Source organism: Manis pentadactyla, chromosome 10 (assembly GCF_030020395.1).
Source record: "Manis pentadactyla isolate mManPen7 chromosome 10, mManPen7.hap1, whole genome shotgun sequence".
NCBI classification, from domain to species: Eukaryota; Metazoa; Chordata; class Mammalia; order Pholidota; family Manidae; genus Manis; species Manis pentadactyla.
In genome coordinates, this window is record NC_080028.1 from 35,633,284 (window position 1) to 35,653,031 (window position 19,748).

The 19,748-nt window shown below is 44.4% G+C and overlaps 1 protein-coding gene across 1 annotated transcript in view; it reads right to left on the bottom strand.

Moving 5' to 3' along the window:
* Positions 1–437: 437 nt before the first annotated feature.
* The window catches only part of LOC130679260 (nuclear envelope pore membrane protein POM 121C-like), a 135,733-nt gene continuing 116,422 nt past the window's right edge, over positions 438–19,748 (bottom strand). The window contains 3 exon segments of the mRNA XM_057487883.1: positions 438–1,045; positions 2,801–3,127; positions 7,741–7,959. Of these exon segments, the coding sequence (XP_057343866.1) occupies positions 828–1,045; positions 2,801–3,127; positions 7,741–7,959 (764 nt within the window). The 3' untranslated portion in view covers positions 438–827.

Consider the following 19,748-nt stretch of genomic DNA (forward strand, 5'->3'; position numbering starts at 1 on the left):
CCTGGTGCCTGTAGATGCAGGAGGAAAGGTGTAAACATCTGAAATTGTGGAATGAATATTATAAAAGAATAAGGTGTTTTTATTGTATTCATATGAATGTTAAGGAATGGGTGATAGGAGTACCATCCCTAGATTTTAGATGTAAGTTTCAACCCACATGTGTAGGATAGGATTTAATTAATAATATAGCTACACTTAATAACCAAAAGACATATAGCTTGCATTTTATATAACCTGCTTAAACTTTATATAGCCTTAGACACATACCTTAGACACATATCTAAAAGTCTATATAATCTTACATGCTTAAAGTAAAAATCATAGCCTACATGCTTAACCCACATGCTGTCTTACGCCATTTTCTGTTTAGCACCTAGCATGTAGCTTACATGAATTAACTAGGGGAAAGTTAAAAATTAAATGTTAAATGGCTACTATTAGAAGAAATAATGATATTTAATTAAGGGTAATAAGCTGAAATTACGTAAACTGACAGAAAAAGGATTGTATTATTCATAATTTTAAAAAATGTTCAACATTATGTAAACCGTAAAAAGATACAAAAATAAAGACCCTGCTGCTTGATGTCAGGAGATGTTACAACTTTAATTGGGTGTTTTGTCTCCTCATTGATCTCACTCGCTGACGCTGTCCTTTCCTTCGTGACCCACACGTCAGCTGGAGCTGGACTCCGGCAGCGAGCCCATTCCAAATCTGATGTGCAAACACAGACGTGTTCTGAGGCATGCTGGCCACGTGGAAGGCAAAGGGTGTGCTCTGGCCAGCTGCACCCAGAGAGTTCTTAATCAAGCCACTCCAGAAAGGGGTCATGCCACCAGTGCTCCCACTCTGTCCTCCCCAAAGCCGAACGCCCCAGTGGTGGAGCTGCTGTGGGGGGCAGCCACGCTCATCCCAAAGCCCCCACTGTGAGAAGGGCCCACTGACACAACAGACGTGAAGGGCGATGAGGTAGTGCTGCCAAACACTGAATTACTGGTCCCACTGCTGGTGGTCTGTGTCACAGCTCCAAAGTCTGAGGTGATGGCTGCAAAAAAGGAGGAAACATGGATCATTGTCTAACCCCATACAAAAAAGTAAATTTGAAATGGATCAGACACCTGAATGTAAGTCATGAAACCATAAAACTCTTAGACAAAAACAGGCAAAAACCTCTTGGACATAAACATGAGTGACTTCTTCATGAACGTACCTCCCCAGGGAAGGGAAACAAAAGCAAAAATGAACAAATGGTACTATATCAACCTTAAAAGCTTCTGTACAGTAAAGAACACCATCAACAGAAGAAAAAGACATCCTACAGTACAGGAGAATTTATTCATAAATGACAGATCTGATAAAGGGTTGACATCCAAAATATATAAAGAGCTAACACAGCTCAACAAACAAAAAGCAAATAATGCAATTAAAACATGGGGAGAGGAGCTGAACAGACAGTTCTCCAAAGAAGAAATTCGGATGGCTGATAGACACATGAAAAGATGGGCCACATTGTTTGTCATCAGAGAAATGTAAATTAAAACCACAATGAGATATCAGCTCACACCAGTAAGGTTCGCCACCATCCAAAAGACAAACAACAACAAATGTTGGTGAGGTTGTGGAGAAAGGAAAACGCTCCTACACTGTTGGTGGGAATGTAAATTCATTCAACCATTGTGGAAAGCAATATGGAGGTTTTTCAAAAAGCTGAAAATAGAAACACCATAAGACCCAGGAATACCACTCCTAGGAATTTACTCTAAGAATGCAGCAACCCAGTTTGAAAAAGACAGATGCATCCCTATGTTTACCACAGCACTATTTACAACAGCCAAGAAATGGAAACAACCTAAGTGTCCATCAGTAGATGAATAGATAAAAAAGATGTGATACATATGCACAATGGAATATAATTCAGCCATAAAAAGAAAACAAGTCCTACCATTTGCAACAATATGGATGGAGCTAGACGGTATTATGCTCAGTGAAATCAGCCAGGCAGAGAAAGACAAGTACCAAATGATTTCACTTATCTCGGGAGTATAAGAACAAAGGAAAAAATGAAGGAATAAAACAGGAGCAGAATCACAGAACCCAAGAATGGACTAACAGTTACCAACAGGAAAGGGACTAAGGAGGATGGATGGGAAGGGAGGGATGAGGGCAGGGAAAAAGAAACGGGGCACTACGATTAGCACACATAATGTGGGGGGGCACGGGGAGGGCTCAGCTACACAGAGAAGACAAGCAGTGATTCTACAGCATCTTACTACGCTCATGGACAGTGATGTTAATGGGGTTTGTGCGGGATACTTGGTGAAGGGGAGCCAAGTAAACATACTGTTTTTTAGGTAATTGTAGATAGATACCAAAAAAAAAATTTTTTTAAAGGCCATGAATGATCTTACTTCTGCCTGTCTCTTAATGTCATTTTATCCCACTTTCCTGTTTAAACCTCTAGCCACACATGGCTCTTCTCTGCTCATGAAAATATAACATTGTCTCTGCCTTCGGGCCTTTGCTCCTGTGCCTACAACGGAGTTAGCCACAGCCAATGTCCCTGCTCCCAACTCTGGAACTGCAGCCATGACCTCAGTTTGCTATTGTCTCAGAAAGGCTGCCACTGACTAATTAAATAGCTCCTCCAGTCATGAGTTACACTGCTACCTGATGCTGTTTATGAATAACTTCTGTGATAACATCTAAATCTTCACCACAGAGTACAGCTTCGAAAGCAGAGACTGTGTCAGCACTTAAGACAGTGCCTGGCACTGCAGGCCAAGCCCATTCCGAATCTCACCTGCAAACCCAGACGTGTTCTGAGGTGTGCTGGCCACGTGGAAGGGAGTGGGTGTGCTCTGGCCAGCTGCACCCAGGGAGCTCGGTTTTAAGGCTCCCCAGAAAGGGTTCTTGAGACCAGTTCTACCACTCCGTTCTGACCCAAATACGAATGATCCAGTGGTGGAGCTCCTGTGGGGCGGAACCATGCCGACCACAAAACCCCCACTGCCAGCGGGACCTGCTGACACCCTGGACATGACGGGCGATAAGGTAGTACTGCCAAACACTGAGCTACTGGTCCCGCTGCTGGTGGTCAGGGTCATAGCAGCAAAGGCCGAGGTGATGGCTGCAAAAAAGGAGGAGACATGGATCATTGTCTAACCCAATACACAAAAGTAAATTCGAAATGGATCAAACACCTGAATGTAAGCCATGAAACCAGAAAACTCTTAGACAAAGACAGGCAAAAATCTCTTGGACATAAACATGAGTGACTTCTTCATGAACGTATCTCCCCATTGCAAGGGAAACAAAAGCAAAAATGAACAAATGGGACTATATCAAGCTTAAAAGCTTCTGTAAAGTAAAGAACACCATCAACAGAACAAAAAGACATCCTACAGTATGGGAGAATATATTCATAAAAGACAGATCTGATTAAGGGTTGACATCCAAAATATACAATGAGCTAACACAGCTCAACAAACAAAAAGCAAATATTCCAATTAAAAAATGGGCACGGGACCCCCCCTGTTCTGAGAGAAATCTTCTGCATATGTGGATGTTTTATTGCTCTTGTCTAGATTGGATTAACACATAGTCTACAGGCACACCTGATCATCTACATTTGCTCTCTTACAACACTAAACTATGTTTTCTACCTTTACCTTGCATCTACCTACCACTTCAGCATTTTATTAAAAATAAATATAATAAAGAGAGAAATGTGGTATCCACATATAAATCAAGTATAAAAATCAAACGAATATTCATATTTGAACTGATTGTTTATAGTTCATAATGCATGAGCAAAACCGAAAGTTCCTGTGATGACTGCCCTTGTACTGTTCACCATGTAACTTATTCACTATGTAAGAATTTGTTCTTCATGTAAGAACTTGTTTGTTATGCTTCAGAAGATTGGAGACTGATGAAAATTAGGCTTGGGTTGGATTAATGATTGTGCATTGAACATTGACTCCCCTATACAGAATTTTATTGTTGTTAACAACCATTTGATCAATAAATATGAGAGATGCCCACTCAAAAAAAAAAATGTACTCACTTCCAATTGTAAAATAAATAAGTAACTGGGATGTAATGTATAGCATAAGGAATATAGACAAAATATTGTAACAACTTTGTATGGTGATAGTTGCCAGCTAGAATTATCATGTATATAAATGTTGAATCACTGTGTTGTACACCTGAAACTAATGTAATACTGTGTCAACTACCCGTCAATAAAAAATACATATCTACAAAAAAAAAAAAAAAACGGGCATGGGAGCTAAACAGACAGTTCTCCAAAGAAGAAGTTCAGATGGCCAGTAGACACATGAAATCATGCATCATATCGCTTGTCATCAGAGAAATGCCAATTAAGACCACAGTGAGATATGAGCTCACACCAGGAAGGATCACCGCCATACAAAACACAAACAACAACAAATGTTGGCGAGGTTGTGGAGAAAGGGAACCCTCCTACACTGTTGGTGGGAATGTAAATTCGTTCAATCATTGTGAAAAGCAATATGGAGGTTCCTCAAAAAGGTCAAAATAGAAATACGATTTGACCCAGGAATTCCACACCAAGGAATTTACCCTAAGAATACAGTTGCCCAGTTTGAAAAAAGACAGATGCACCCCTATATTTATTGCATCACTATTCAAAACAGCCAAGAAATGGAAACAAACTAAGTGTCCATCAGTAGACAAATGGATAAAACAGATTTGGTACATATACACAATGGAATATAATTCAGCTATAAGAAAACAAATCCTACCATTTGCAACAACATGGATGGAGCTCAAGGGACTTATGATCAGTGAAATAAACGAGGCGGAGAAAGACAAGTACCAAATGATTTCACTCATCTCGGGAGTATAAGAGCAAAGGAAAAACTGAAGGAACAAAACAGCAGCAAAAACACAGAAAACAAGAATGGACTAACAGTTACCAAAGGGAAAGGGACTGAGGAGGATGAGTGGGAAGGGAGGGATAAGGGCAGGGAAAACGAAAGGGGGCATTATGATTAGCATGTATAATGCGGGGGGGCATGGGGAGGGCTAAGCTACACAGAGAAGACAAGCAGTGATTCTACAGCATGTTACTATGCTGATGGACAGTGACTCTAACGGGGTTTGTGCGGGGTAGTTGGTGAAGAGGGGAGCCAAATAAACATAATGTTCTTAAGGTAATTGTACATAGATACCAAAAAAAAAAAAAAACATTTTAAAAGGACATGAATGATCTTCCTTTCTGCCTGTCTTTTAATGTCATTTTATTCCACTTCCCTTTATAACCTCTCGCCACACCTGGCTCTTCTCTACTCATGAAAACATAAGCTCATCTCTGCCTTCGGGCTTTTGCTCCTGTGCCAGTAACGTACTCACCCCGAGCCGCTGTCCGTTGTCCCAACTCCAGAAACGCGGCCATGGCCTCAGTTTGCTATTGTCTCAGAAAGGCTGCCACTGTCTACCTAAATAGCTCCTCCAGTTTATGAGTTACACTGCTGCCTGACACTGTTCACAGATAACTTCTGTGGTAACATCTAAATCTTCACCACAGCATACGGCTCCGAAAGCAGAGACTGTATCAGCACTTAAGACAGTGCCTGGCACTGCAGCCCAAGCCCATTCCGAATCTCACCTGCAAACCCAGACGTGTTCTGAGGTGGGCTGGCCACGTGGAAGGGAGAGGGTGTGCTCTGGCCAGCTGCACCCAGGGAGTTCGGATTCAAGGCTCCCCAGAAAGGGTTCTTGAGACCAGTTCTCCCACTCCGTCCTAACCCAAAGCTGAATGTCCCAGTGGTGGAGCTGCTGTCGCGGGGCCGCCATGCTCATCCTAAAGCCCCCACTGCCAGCGGGACCTTCTCACACCCTGGACCTGGAGGGCACTGAGATGGTGCTGCCAAACCCTGTTGTACTGGTCCCGCTGCTGGTGGTCAGGGTCATAGCTGCAAAGGCCGAGGTGATGGCTGCAAAAAAAGAGGAAACATGGATCATTGTCTAACCCCATACAAAAAAGTAAATTTGAAATGGATCAGACACCTGAATGTAAGTCATGAAACCATAAAACTCTTAGACAAAAACAGGCAAAAATCTCTTGGACATAAACATGAGTGACATCTTCATGAACCTATCTCCCCAGGCAAGGGAAACAAAAGCAAAAATGAACAAATGGTACTATATCAAGCTTAAAAGCTTCTGAACAGTAAAGAACACCAACAACATAAGAAAAGGACATCCTACAGTATGGGAGAATATATTCATAAATGACAGATCTGATAAAGAGTTGACATCCAAAATATATAAAGAGCTAACACAGCTCAACAAACAAAAAGCAAATAATGCAATTAAAACGTGGGGAGGGGAGCTGAACAGACAGTTCTCCAAAGAAGAAAATTCGATGGCCAATAGACAAATGAAGAGATGCGCCACATCACTTGTCATCAGAGAAATGAAAATTAAAACCACAATGAGATATCACCTCACAACAGGAAGGATCACCGCCATCCAAAAGACAAACAACAACAAATGTTGGAGAGGTTGTGGTGAAAGGGGAACCTTACTACACTGTTGGTGGGAATGTAAATTCGTTCAACCATTGTGAAAAGCATAATGGAGGTTCCTCAAAAAGCTCAAAATAGAAATACCATTTGAACAAGGAATTCCACTCCTAGGAATTTACTCTAAGAATACAGCACCCCTATATTTTGAAAAAGACAGATGCACCCCTATGTTTATCACAGCACTATTTACAACAGCCAAGAAATGGAAACAACCTAAGTGTCCATCAGTAGATGAATGGATAAAAAAGATGTGATACATATGCACACTGGAATATTATTCAGCCATAATAAGAAAACAAGACCTACCATTTGCAACAACATGGATGGAACTACAGGGTATTGTGCTCAGTGAAATAAGCCAGGTGGAGAAATACAAGTACCAAATGATTTCACTCATCTGAGGAGTATAAGAACAAAGGAAAAACTGAAGGAACAAAACAGCAGCAGAATCACAGAATCCAAGAATGGACTAACAGTTACAAAAGGAAAGGAACTGAGGAGGATGGATGGGAACAGAGGGATAAGGGCAGAGAAAAAGAAAGGGGGCATTATGCTTAGCATGTATAACATGGGGGCACGGGGAGGGCTAGGCTACACACAGAAGATAAGTAGTGATTCTACAGCATGTTACTACGCTGATGGACAGTGACTCTGATGGAGTTTGTGTGGGTTACTTGGTGAAGGGGGAAGCCAAATAAACATAATGTTCTTAAGGTAATTGTAGATTGATAACAATTTAAAAAGTGTTTTTTAAAGGCTGTGAATGATCTTCCTTTCTGCCTGTCTCTTAATGTCATTTTATCTCACTTTCCTTTTTAAACCTGTAGCCACACCTGGCTCTTGCCTGCTCATGGAAACATAAGCTCATCTCTGCCTTTGGGCCTTTGCTCCTGTGCCTACAAGGTTCTCACCCCAGCCACTGTCCCTGCTCCCAACTCTGGAACAGTGGCCATGGACTCAGCATTCTACTGTCTCTAAAAGGCTGCCGCTGTCTACCTAAATAGCTCCTTCAGTCTTGAGTTACACTGCTACCTGGTGCTGTTTATGGATAACTTCTGTGATAACATCTAAATCTTCAACACACAGTACAGCTCCAAAAGCAGAGACTGTGTCAGCACTTAAAACAGCGATTGGCACAGCAGACTGAGCCCATTCCAAATCTCACCTGCAATCCCAGACGTGTCCTGAGGTGTGCTGGCCACGTGGATGGGAGTGGGTGTGCTCTGGCCAGCTGCACCCAGGGAGTTCTGATTCAAGGCGCCCCAGAAAGGGTTCTTGAGACCAGTTCTCCGACTCCATCCTGACCCAAATCCGAATGACCCAGTGGTGGAGTTGCTGTCGGGGGCAGCCATGCTGATCACAAAACCCCCACTGCCAGCGGGACCTGCTGACACCCTGGACGTGATGGGTGATAAAGAAGTACTGCCGACCACTGACCTACTGCTCCCACTGCTGGTGGTCAGAGTCATAGCTGCAAAGGCCGAGGTGATGGCTGCAAAAAAGAAGGAAACATGGATCATTGTCTAACCCCATACACAAAAGTAAATTTGAAATGGATCAAAGACCTGAATGTAATCCATGAAACCAGAAAACTCTTAGACAAAGACAGGCAAAAATCTCTTGGACATAAACATGAGCAACTTCTTCATGAACGTACCTCACCAGGCAAGGGAAAAAAAAAAGGAAAAAGGAACAAATGGGACTATTTCAAGTTTAAAAGCTTCTGTAAAGTAAAGAACACCATCAAAAGAATAAAAGGACATCCTACAGAATGGAAGAATATATTCATAAATGACAGATCTGATTAAGGTTCGACATAGAAAATATATAATGAGCTAACAGAGCACAACAAAAAGAAAATAATCCAATGAAAAAATGGGCATGGGAGTTAAACAGTTTTCCAAAGAAGAAATTCAGATGGCCAGTAGACACATGAAATCATGTGTAATATCGCCTGTCAACAGAGAAATGCCAATTAAGACCACAATGAGATATCAGCTCACACCAGGAAGCATCGCCGCCATACAAAACACAAACAACAACAAATATTGGCGAGGTTGTGGAGAAAGGGGAACCCTCCTACCCTGTTGGTGGGAATGTAAATTCGTTCAACCATTGTGAAAAGCAATATGGAGGTTCCTCAAAAAGGTCAAAATAGAAATACGATTTGACCAAGGAATTCCACACCAAGGAATTTACCCTAAGAATACAGTTGCCCAGTTTGAAAAAAGACAGATGCACCCCTATAGTTATCGCATCACTATTCAAAACAGCCAAGAAATGGAAACAAACTAAGTGTCCATCAGTAGACAAATGGATAAAACAGATTTGGTACATATACACAATGGAATATAATTCAGCCATAAGAAGAAAATGAATCTTACCATTTGAAACAACATGGTTGGAGCTAGGGGGGATTATGCTCAGGGAAATAAACGAGGCGGAGAAAGACAAGTACCAAGTGATTTCACTCATCTCGGGAGTATAAGAGCAAAGGAAAAACTGAAGGAACAAAACAGCAGCAGAATCACAGAACCCGAGAATGGTCTAACAGTTACCAAAGAGAAAGAGACTGAGGAGGATGGGTGGGAAGGGAGGGTAAGGGCAGGGAAAAAAAAAGGGGTCATTATGATTAGCATGTATAATGTGCGGGCGCACGGGGAGGGCTAGGCTACACACAGAAGATAAGCAATGATTCTACAGCATGTTACTATGCCGATGGGCAGTGACTCTAATGGGGACTGGGCAGGGTACATGGAGAAGGGCGGGGCCAAATAAACATAATGTTCTTACGGTAATTGTAGATTGATACCAAAAAACAAAAACAGCCATTTTAAAAATCCGTGAATGATCTCCCTTTCTGCCTGTTTCTTAATGTCATATTATCCCATCTCCTTATTTAAAACCTCTAGCCACACTGGCTCTTCTCTGCTCATGAAAATACAACTTGGTCTCTTCTTCGCGCCTATGTTCCTGTGCCTGCAAAGTCTTCAACCCCAGCTGAGGTCCCTCGTACAGACTCTGAAATTGCGGCCATGGCCTCAGTTTCCTATTGTCGCAGAAAGGCTACCGCTGAATACCTAAATAGCTCCTCCGGTTATGAGTTACACTGCTACCTGACACTATTCACAGATAACTTTTGTGATAACATCTAAATCTTCAGCACAGCATACGGCTCCGAAAGCGGAGACTGTGTCAGCACTAAAGAAGGCACCTGGCACTGCAGACCGAGCCCATTGCAAATCTCACCTGCAAACCCAGGAGTGTTCTGAGGCGTGCTGGCCACATGGAAAGCAGTTGGTGTGCTCTGGCCAGCTGCACCCAGGGAGCTCGGTTTTAAGGCTCCCCAAAAGGGGTTCTTGGGACCAGTTCTCCCACTCCGCCCTGACCCAAAGCCAAGTGCCCCGGTGGTAGGGCTGCTGTGGGGGGCAGGCACGCTTGTCCCAAAGCTCCCACTGCCAGTGGGGCCTGCTGACACCATAGATGTGAAGGGCGCTGAGATGGTGCTGCCAAACCCGGATGTACTGGTCCCACAGCTGGTGTGCTGGGTCACAGCTCCAAAGCCGGAGGTGATGGCTGCAAAAAAGGAGCAAACCTGGATCATTGTCTAACCCCATAAACGAAAGTATATTCAAAACTGATCGAACCCCCGAATGTAAGCCAAGAAACCATAAACCTCTTAGAGAAAGACAGGCGAAAATATCTTGGACATAAACAAGAGCGACTTCTTCGTGAACATATCTCTCCAGGGAAAGAATGGAAAAATGAACAAATGGGACTATGTCAAGCTAAAGAGCTTCTGTACAGGTAAGGGCACCATCAACAGAAGAAAAGGGCATCCTACAGCATGGGAGAATATATTCATAAATGACAGATCCAATAAAGGGTTGACATCCAAAATATATCAAGAGCTAACACAACTCAACAAACAAAGTGCAAATATTCCAATAAAAATGTGGGCAGGGGAGCTGAACAGGGAGTTCTCCAAAGAAGAAATTCAGGTGGCCAACAGACACATGAAAAGATGCACCACACCACTTGTCATCAGAGAAATGAAAATTAAAACCACAGTGAGATATCACCTCACACCAGTAAGGATCGCCACCATCGAAAAGACAAACCACAACAAATGTTGGCAAGGTTGTGGAGAGAGGGGAACCCTCCTACACTGTTGGTGGGAATGTAAATTCGTTCAAGCATTGTGGAAAGCAATATGGAGGTTCCTCAAAAAGCTCAAAACAGAAATACCATTTGACCCAGGAATAGCGCTCCTAGGAATTTACCCTGAGAATACAGCAGCCTAATTTTGAAAAAGACACATGTACCTCTATGTTTATCGCAGCACTACTTACAACAGCCAAGAAATGGAAACAACCTACGTGTCCAACAGTGGATGAATGTATGCAAATGGAATATAATTCAGCCATAAGAAGAAAATGAATCCTACCATTTGCAACAACATGGTTGGAGCTAGGGGGGGTATGCTCAGTGAAATAAACGAGGCGGAGAAAGACAAGTACCAAATGATTTCACTCATCTCGGGAGTATAAGAGCAAAGGAAAAACTGAAGGAACAAAACAGCAGCAGAATCACAGAACCCAAGAATGGACTAACAGTCACGAAAGAGAAAGGGACTGAGGAAGACGGGTGTGAAGGGTGGGTAAGGGCAGGGAAAAAGAAAGGGGGCATTATGACTAGCATGTATAATGTGGGGCGGCACGGGGATGGCTAGGCTACACACAGAAGACAAGCAGTGATTCTACAGCATGTTACTAAGCTGATGGACAGTGACCCTAATGGGGTTTGTGCGGGGTACTTGGTGAAGAGGGAAGCCAAATAAATACAATGCTCTTAAGGTAATTGTAGATAGATACCAAGAAAAAAAAACATTTTGAAAGGCTGTGAATGATCTTCCTTTCTGCCTGTCTCTTCATGTCAGTTTATCCCACTTTCCTTTATAACCTCTAGCCACACCTGGCTCTTCTCTGCTCACGAAAACATAAGCTCATCTCTGCCTTTGGGCCTTTGCTCCTGTGCCTGTAAAGTCCTCACCGCCCGCCGCTGCCCCTGCTCCCAAACCTGGAACTGCGGCCATGGCCTCAGTTTGCTATTGTCCCAGAAAGGCTGCCGCTGAATACCTAAATAGCTCTTCCGGTGATGAGTTACACTGCTACCTGAAGCTGTTCACAGATAACTTTGGTGATAACGTCTAAATCTTTACCACAGCATACGGCTCCGAAAGCGGAGACTGTGTCAGCACTTAAGACAGCGCCTGGCACTGCAGACCGAACCCATTCCAAAACTCACCTCCAAACCCAGGAGTGTTCTGAGGCGTGCTGGCCACATGGAAAGCAGTTGGTGTGCTCTGGCCAGCTGCACCCAGGGAGCTCGGTTTTAAGGCTCCCCAAAAGGGGTTCTTGGGACCAGTTCTCCCACTCCGCCCTGACCCAAAGCCAAGTGCCCCGGTGGTAGGGCTGCTGTGGGGGGCAGGCACGCCTGTCCCAAGTCCGCCACTGCCAGTGGGGCCTGCTGACACCATAGATGTGAAGGGCGCTGAGATGGTGCTGCCAAACCCGGATGTACTGGTCCCACAGCTGGTGGGCTGGGTCACAGCTCCAAAGCCGGAGGTGATGGCTGCCAAAAAGGAGCAAACATGGATCATTGTCTAACCCCATACACAAAAGTATATTCAACACTGATCGAAACCCCGAATGTAAGCCAAGAAACCATAAACCTCTTAGAGAAAGACAGGCGAAAATATCTTGGACATAAACAAGAGCGACTTCTTCGTGAACATATCTCTCCAGGGAAAGAAAGGAAAAATGAACAAATGGGACTATGTCAAGCTTAAGAGCTTCTGTACAGGTAAGGGCACCATCAACAGAAGAAAAGGGCATCCTACAGCATGGGAGAATATATTCATAAATGACAGATCCAATAAAGGGTTGACATCCAAAATATATCAAGAGCTAACACACCTCAACAAACAAAGTGCAAATATTCCAATAAAAATGTGGGCAGGGGAGCTGAACAGGGAGTTCTCCAAAGAAGAAATTCAGGTGGCCAACAGATACATGAAAAGATGCAACACACCACTTGTCATCAGAGAAATGAAAATTAAAACCACAGTGAGATATCACCTCACACCAGTAAGGATCGCCACCATCGAAAAGACAAACCACAACAAATGTTGGCAAGGTTGTGGAGAGAGGGGAACCCTCCTACACTGTTGGTGGGAATGTAAATTCGTTCAAGCATTGTGGAAAGCAATGTGGAGGTTCCTCAAAAAGCTCAAAACAGAAATACCATTTGACCCAGGAATAGCGCTCCTAGGAATTTACCCTGAGAATACAGCAGCCTAATTTTGAAAAAGACACATGTACCCCTATGTTTATCGCACCACTACTTACAACAGCCAAGAAATGGAAACAACCTACGTGTCCAACAGTAGATGAATGTATGCAAATGGAATATAATTCAGCCATAAGAAGAAAATGAATTCTACCATTTGCAACAACATGGTTGGAGCTAGGGGGGGTATGCTCAGTGAAATAAACGAGGCGGAGAAAGACAAGTACCAAATGATTTCACTCATCTCGGGAGTATAAGAGCAAAGGAAAAACTGAAGGAACAAAACAGCAGCAGAATCACAGAACCCAAGAATGGACTACCAGTCACCAAAGAGAAAGGGACTGAGGAAGACGGGTGGGAAGGGAGGGTAAAGGCAGGGAAAAAGAAAGGGGGCATTATGACTAGCATGTATAATGTGGGGCGGCACGGGGATGGCTAGGCTACACACAGAAGACAAGCAGTGATTCTACAGCATGTTACTAAGCTGATGGACAGTGACCCTAATGGGGTTTGTGCGGGGTACTTGGTGAAGAGGGAAGCCAAATAAATACAATGCTCTTAAGGTAATTGTAGATAGATACCAAGAAAAAAAAACATTTTGAAAGGCTGTGAATGATCTTCCTTTCTGCCTGTCTCTTCATGTCAGTTTATCCCACTTTCCTTTATAACCTCTAGCCACACCTGGCTCTTCTCTGCTCACGAAAACATAAGCTCATCTCTGCCTTTGGGCCTTTGCTCCTGTGCCTGTAAAGTCCTCACCGCCCGCCGCTGCCCCTGCTCCCAAACCTGGAACTGCGGCCATGGCCTCAGTTTGCTATTGTCCCAGAAAGGCTGCCGCTGAATACCTAAATAGCTCCTCCGGTGATGAGTTACACTGCTACCTGAAGCTGTTCACAGATAACTTTGGTGATAACGTCTAAATCTTCACCAAAGCATACGGCTCCGAAAGCGGAGACTGTGTCAGCACTTAAGACAGCGCCTGGCACTGCAGACCGAACCCATTCCAAAACTCACCTCCAAACCCAGGAGTGTTCTGAGGCGTGCTGGCCACATGGAAAGCAGTTGGTGTGCTCTGGCCAGCTGCACCCAGGGAGCTCGGTTTTAAGGCTCCCCAAAAGGGGTTCTTGGGACCAGTTCTCCCACTCCGCCCTGACCCAAAGCCAAGTGCCCCGGTGGTAGGGCTGCTGTGGGGGGCAGGCACGCCTGTCCCAAGTCCGCCACTGCCAGTGGGGCCTGCTGACACCATAGATGTGAAGGGCGCTGAGATGGTGCTGCCAAACCCGGATGTACTGGTCCCACAGCTGGTGTGCTGGGTCACAGCTCCAAAGCCGGAGGTGATGGCTGCAAAAAAGGAGCAAACATGGATCATTGTCTAACCACATACACAAAAGTATGTTCAAAACTGATCGAACCCCCGAATGTAAGCCAAGAAACCATAAACCTCTTAGAGAAAGACAGGCGAAAATATCTTGGTCATAAACAAGAGCGACTTCTTCGTGAACATATCTCTTCAGGGAAAGAAAGGAAAAATGAACAAATGGGACTATGTTAAGCTTAAGAGCTTCTGTACAGGTAAGGGCACCATCAACAGAAGAAAAGGGCATCCTACAGCATGGGAGAATATATTCATAAATGACAGATCCAATAAAGGGTTGACATCCAAAATATATCAAGAGCTAACACACCTCAACAAACACAGTGCAAATATTCCAATAAAAATGTGGGCAGGGGAGCTGAACAGGGAGTTCTCCAAAGAAGAAATTCAGGTGGCCAACAGATACATGAAAAGATGCACCACACCACTTGTCATCAGAGAAATGAAAATTAAAACCACAGTGAGATATCACCTCACACCAGTAAGGATCGCTACCATCGAAAAGACAAACCACAACAAATGTTGGCAAGGTTGTGGAGAGAGGGGAACCCTCCTACACTGTTGGTGGGAATGTAAATTCGTTCAAGCATTGTGGAAAGCAATGTGGAGGTTCCTCAAAAAGCTCAAAACAGAAATACCATTTGACCCAGGAATAGCGCTCCTAGGAATTTACCCTGAGAATACAGCAGCCTAATTTTGAAAAAGACACATGTACCCCTATGTTTATCGCAGCACTACTTACAACAGCCAAGAAATGGAAACAACCTACGTGTCCAACAGTAGATGAATGTATGCAAATGGAATATAATTCAGCCATAAGAAGAAAATGAATCCTACCATTTGCAACAACATGGTTGGAGCTAGGGGGGGTATGCTCAGTGAAATAAACGAGGCGGAGAAAGACAAGTACCAAATGATTTCACTCATCTCGGGAGTATAAGAGCAAAGGAAATACTGAAGGAACAAAACAGCAGCAGAATCACAGAACCCATGAATGGACTACCAGTCACCAAAGAGAAAGGGACTGAGGAAGACGGGTGGGAAGGGAGGGTAAAGGCAGGGAAAAAGAAAGGGGGCATTATGATAAGCATGTATAATGTGGGGCGGCACAGGGATGGCTAGGCTACACACAGAAGACAAGCAGTGATTCTACAGCATGTTACTAAGCTGATGGACAGTGACCCTAATGGGGTTTGTGCGGGGTACTTGGTGAAGAGGGAAGCCAAATAAATACAATGTTCTTAAGGTAATTGTAGATAGATACCAAGAAAAAAAAACATTTTAAAAGGCTGTGAATGATCTTCCTTTCTGCCTGTCTCTTCATGTCAGTTTATCCCACTTTCCTTTATAACCTCTAGCCACACCTGGCTCTTCTCTGCTCACGAAAACATAAGCTCATCTCTGCCTTTGGGCCTTTGCTCCTGTGCCTGTAAAGTCCTCACCGCCCGCCGCTGCCCCTGCTCCCAAACCTGGAACTGCGGCCATGGCCTCAGTTTGCTATTGTCCCAGAAAGTCTGCCGCTGAATACCTAAATAGCTCTTCCGGTGATGAGTTACACTGCTACCTGAAGCTGTTCACAGATAACTTTGGTGATAACGTCTAAATCTTCACCACAGCATACGGCTCCGAAAGCGGAGACTGTGTCAGCACTCAAGACAGCGCCTGGCACTGCAGACCGAACCCATTCCAAAACTCACCTGCAAACCCAGGAGTGTTCTGAGGCGTGCTGGCCACATGGAAAGCAGTTGGTGTGCTCTGGCCAGCTGCACCCAGGGAGCTCGGTTTTAAGGCTCCCCAAAAGGGGTTCTTGGGACCAGTTCTCCCACTCCGCCCTGACCCAAAGCCAAGTGCCCCGGTGGTAGGGCTGCTGTGGGGGGCAGGCACGCCTGTCCCAAGTCCGCCACTGCCAGTGGGGCCTGCTGACACCATAGATGTGAAGGGCGCTGAGATGGTGCTGCCAAACCCGGATGTACTGGTCCCACAGCTGGTGGGCTGGGTCACAGCTCCAAAGCCGGTGGTGATGGCTGCAAAAAAGGAGCAAACATGGATCATTGTCTAACCCCATACACAAAAGTATATTCAACACTGATCGAACCCCCGAAATGTAAGCCAAGAAACCATAAACCTCTTAGAGAAAGACAGGCGAAAATATCTTGGACATAAACAAGAGCGACTTCTTCGTGAACATATCTCTCCAGGGAAAGAAAGGAAAAATGAACAAATGGGACTATGTCAAGCTTAAGAGCTTCTGTACAGGTAAGGGCACCATCAACAGAAGAAAAGGGCATCCTACAGCATGGGAGAATATATTCATAAATGACAGATCCAATAAAGGGTTGACATCCAAAATATATCAAGAGCTAACACACCTCAACAAACAAAGTGCAAATATTCCAATAAAAATGTGGGCAGGGGAGCTGAACAGGGAGTTCTCCAAAGAAGAAATTCAGGTGGCCAACAGATACATGAAAAGATGCACCACACCACTTGTCATCAGAGAAATGAAAATTAAAACCACAGTGAGATATCACCTCACACCAGTAAGGATCGCCACCATCGAAAAGACAAACCACAACAAATGTTGGCAAGGTTGTGGAGAGAGGGGAACCCTCCTACACTGTTGGTGGGAATGTAAATTCGTTCAAGCATTGTGGAAAGCAATGTGGAGGTTCCTCAAAAAGCTCAAAACAGAAATACCATTTGACCCAGGAATAGCGCTCCTAGGAATTTACCCTGAGAATACAGCAGCCTAATTTTGAAAAAGACACATGTACCCCTATGTTTATCGCAGCACTACTTACAACAGCCAAGAAATGGAAAGAACCTACGTGTCCAACAGTAGATGAATGTATGCAAATGGAATATAATTCAGCCATAAGAAGAAAATGAATTCTACCATTTGCAACAACATGGTTGGAGCTAGGGGGGGTATGCTCAGTGAAATAAACGAGGCGGAGAAAGACAAGTACCAAATGATTTCACTCATCTCGGGAGTATAAGAGCAAAGGAAAAACTGAAGGAACAAAACAGCAGCAGAATCACAGAACCCAAGAATGGACTACCAGTCACCAAAGAGAAAGGGACTGAGGAAGACGGGTGGGAAGGGAGGGTAAAGGCAGGGAAAAAGAAAGGGGGCATTATGACTAGCATGTATAATGTGGGGCGGCACGGGGATGGCTAGGCTACACACAGAAGACAAGCAGTGATTCTACAGCATGTTACTAAGCTGATGGACAGTGACCCTAATGGGGTTTGTGCGGGGTACTTGGTGAAGAGGGAAGCCAAATAAATACAATGCTCTTAAGGTAATTGTAGATAGATACCAAGAAAAAAAAACATTTTGAAAGGCTGTGAATGATCTTCCTTTCTGCCTGTCTCTTCATGTCAGTTTATCCCACTTTCCTTTATAACCTCTAGCCACACCTGGCTCTTCTCTGCTCACGAAAACATAAGCTCATCTCTGCCTTTGGGCCTTTGCTCCTGTGCCTGTAAAGTCCTCACCGCCCGCCGCTGCCCCTGCTCCCAAACCTGGAACTGCGGCCATGGCCTCAGTTTGCTATTGTCCCAGAAAGGCTGTCGCTGAATACCTAAATAGCTCCTCCGGTGATGAGTTACACTGCTACCTGAAGCTGTTCACAGATAACTTTGGTGATAACGTCTAAATCTTCACCAAAGCATACGGCTCCGAAAGCGGAGACTGTGTCAGCACTTAAGACAGCGCCTGGCACTGCAGACCGAACCCATTCCAAAACTCACCTCCAAACCCAGGAGTGTTCTGAGGCGTGCTGGCCACATGGAAAGCAGTTGGTGTGCTCTGGCCAGCTGCACCCAGGGAGCTCGGTTTTAAGGCTCCCCAAAAGGGGTTCTTGGGACCAGTTCTCCCACTCCGCCCTGACCCAAAGCCAAGTGCCCCGGTGGTAGGGCTGCTGTGGGGGGCAGGCACGCCTGTCCCAAGTCCGCCACTGCCAGTGGGGCCTGCTGACACCATAGATGTGAAGGGCGCTGAGATGGTGCTGCCAAACCCGGATGTACTGGTCCCACAGCTGGTGGGCTGAGTCACAGCTCCAAAGCCGGAGGTGATGGCTGCAAAAAAGGAGCAAACATGGATCATTGTCTAACCACATACACAAAAGTATGTTCAAAACTGATCGAACCCCCGAATGTAAGCCAAGAAACCATAAACCTCTTAGAGAAAGACAGGCGAAAATATCTTGGTCATAAACAAGAGCGACTTCTTCGTGAACATATCTCTTCAGGGAAAGAAAGGAAAAATGAACAAATGGGACTATGTTAAGCTTAAGAGCTTCTGTACAGGTAAGGGCACCATCAACAGAAGAAAAGGGCATCCTACAGCATGGGAGAATATATTCATAAATGACAGATCCAATAAAGGGTTGACATCCAAAATATATCAAGAGCTAACACACCTCAACAAACACAGTGCAAATATTCCAATAAAAATGTGGGCAGGGGAGCTGAACAGGGAGTTCTCCAAAGAAGAAATTCAGGTGGCCAACAGATACATGAAAAGATGCACCACACCACTTGTCATCAGAGAAATGAAAATTAAAACCACAGTGAGATATCACCTCACACCAGTAAGGATCGCCACCATCGAAAAGACAAACCACAACAAATGTTGGCAAGGTTGTGGAGAGAGGGGAACCCTCCTACACTGTTGGTGGGAATGTAAATTCGTTCAAGCATTGTGGAAAGCAATGTGGAGGTTCCTCAAAAAGCTCAAAACAGAAATACCATTTGACCCAGGAATAGCGCTCCTAGGAATTTACCCTGAGAATACAGCAGCCTAATTTTGAAAAAGACACATGTACCCCTATGTTTATCGCAGCACTACTTACAACAGCCAAGAAATGGAAACAACCTACGTGTCCAACAGTAGATGAATGTATGCAAATGGAATATAATTCAGCCATAAGAAGAAAATGAATCCTACCATTTGCAACAACATGGTTGGAGCTAGGGGGGGTATGCTCAGTGAAATAAACGAGGCGGAGAAAGACAAGTACCAAATGATTTCACTCATCTCGGGAGTATAAGAGCAAAGGAAAAACTGAAGGAACAAAACAGCAGCAGAATCACAGAACCCATGAATGGACTACCAGTCACCAAAGAGAAAGGGACTGAGGAAGACGGGTGGGAAGGGAGGGTAAAGGCAGGGAAAAAGAAAGGGGGCATTATGATAAGCATGTATAATGTGGGGCGGCACGGGGATGGCTAGGCTACACACAGAAGACAAGCAGTGATTCTACAGCATGTTACTAAGCTGATGGACAGTGACCCTAATGGGGTTTGTGCGGGGTACTTGGTGAAGAGGGAAGCCAAATAAATACAATGTTCTTAAGGTAATTGTAGATAGATACCAAGAAAAAAAAACATTTCAAAAGGCTGTGAATGATCTTCCTTTCTGCCTGTCTCTTCATGTCAGT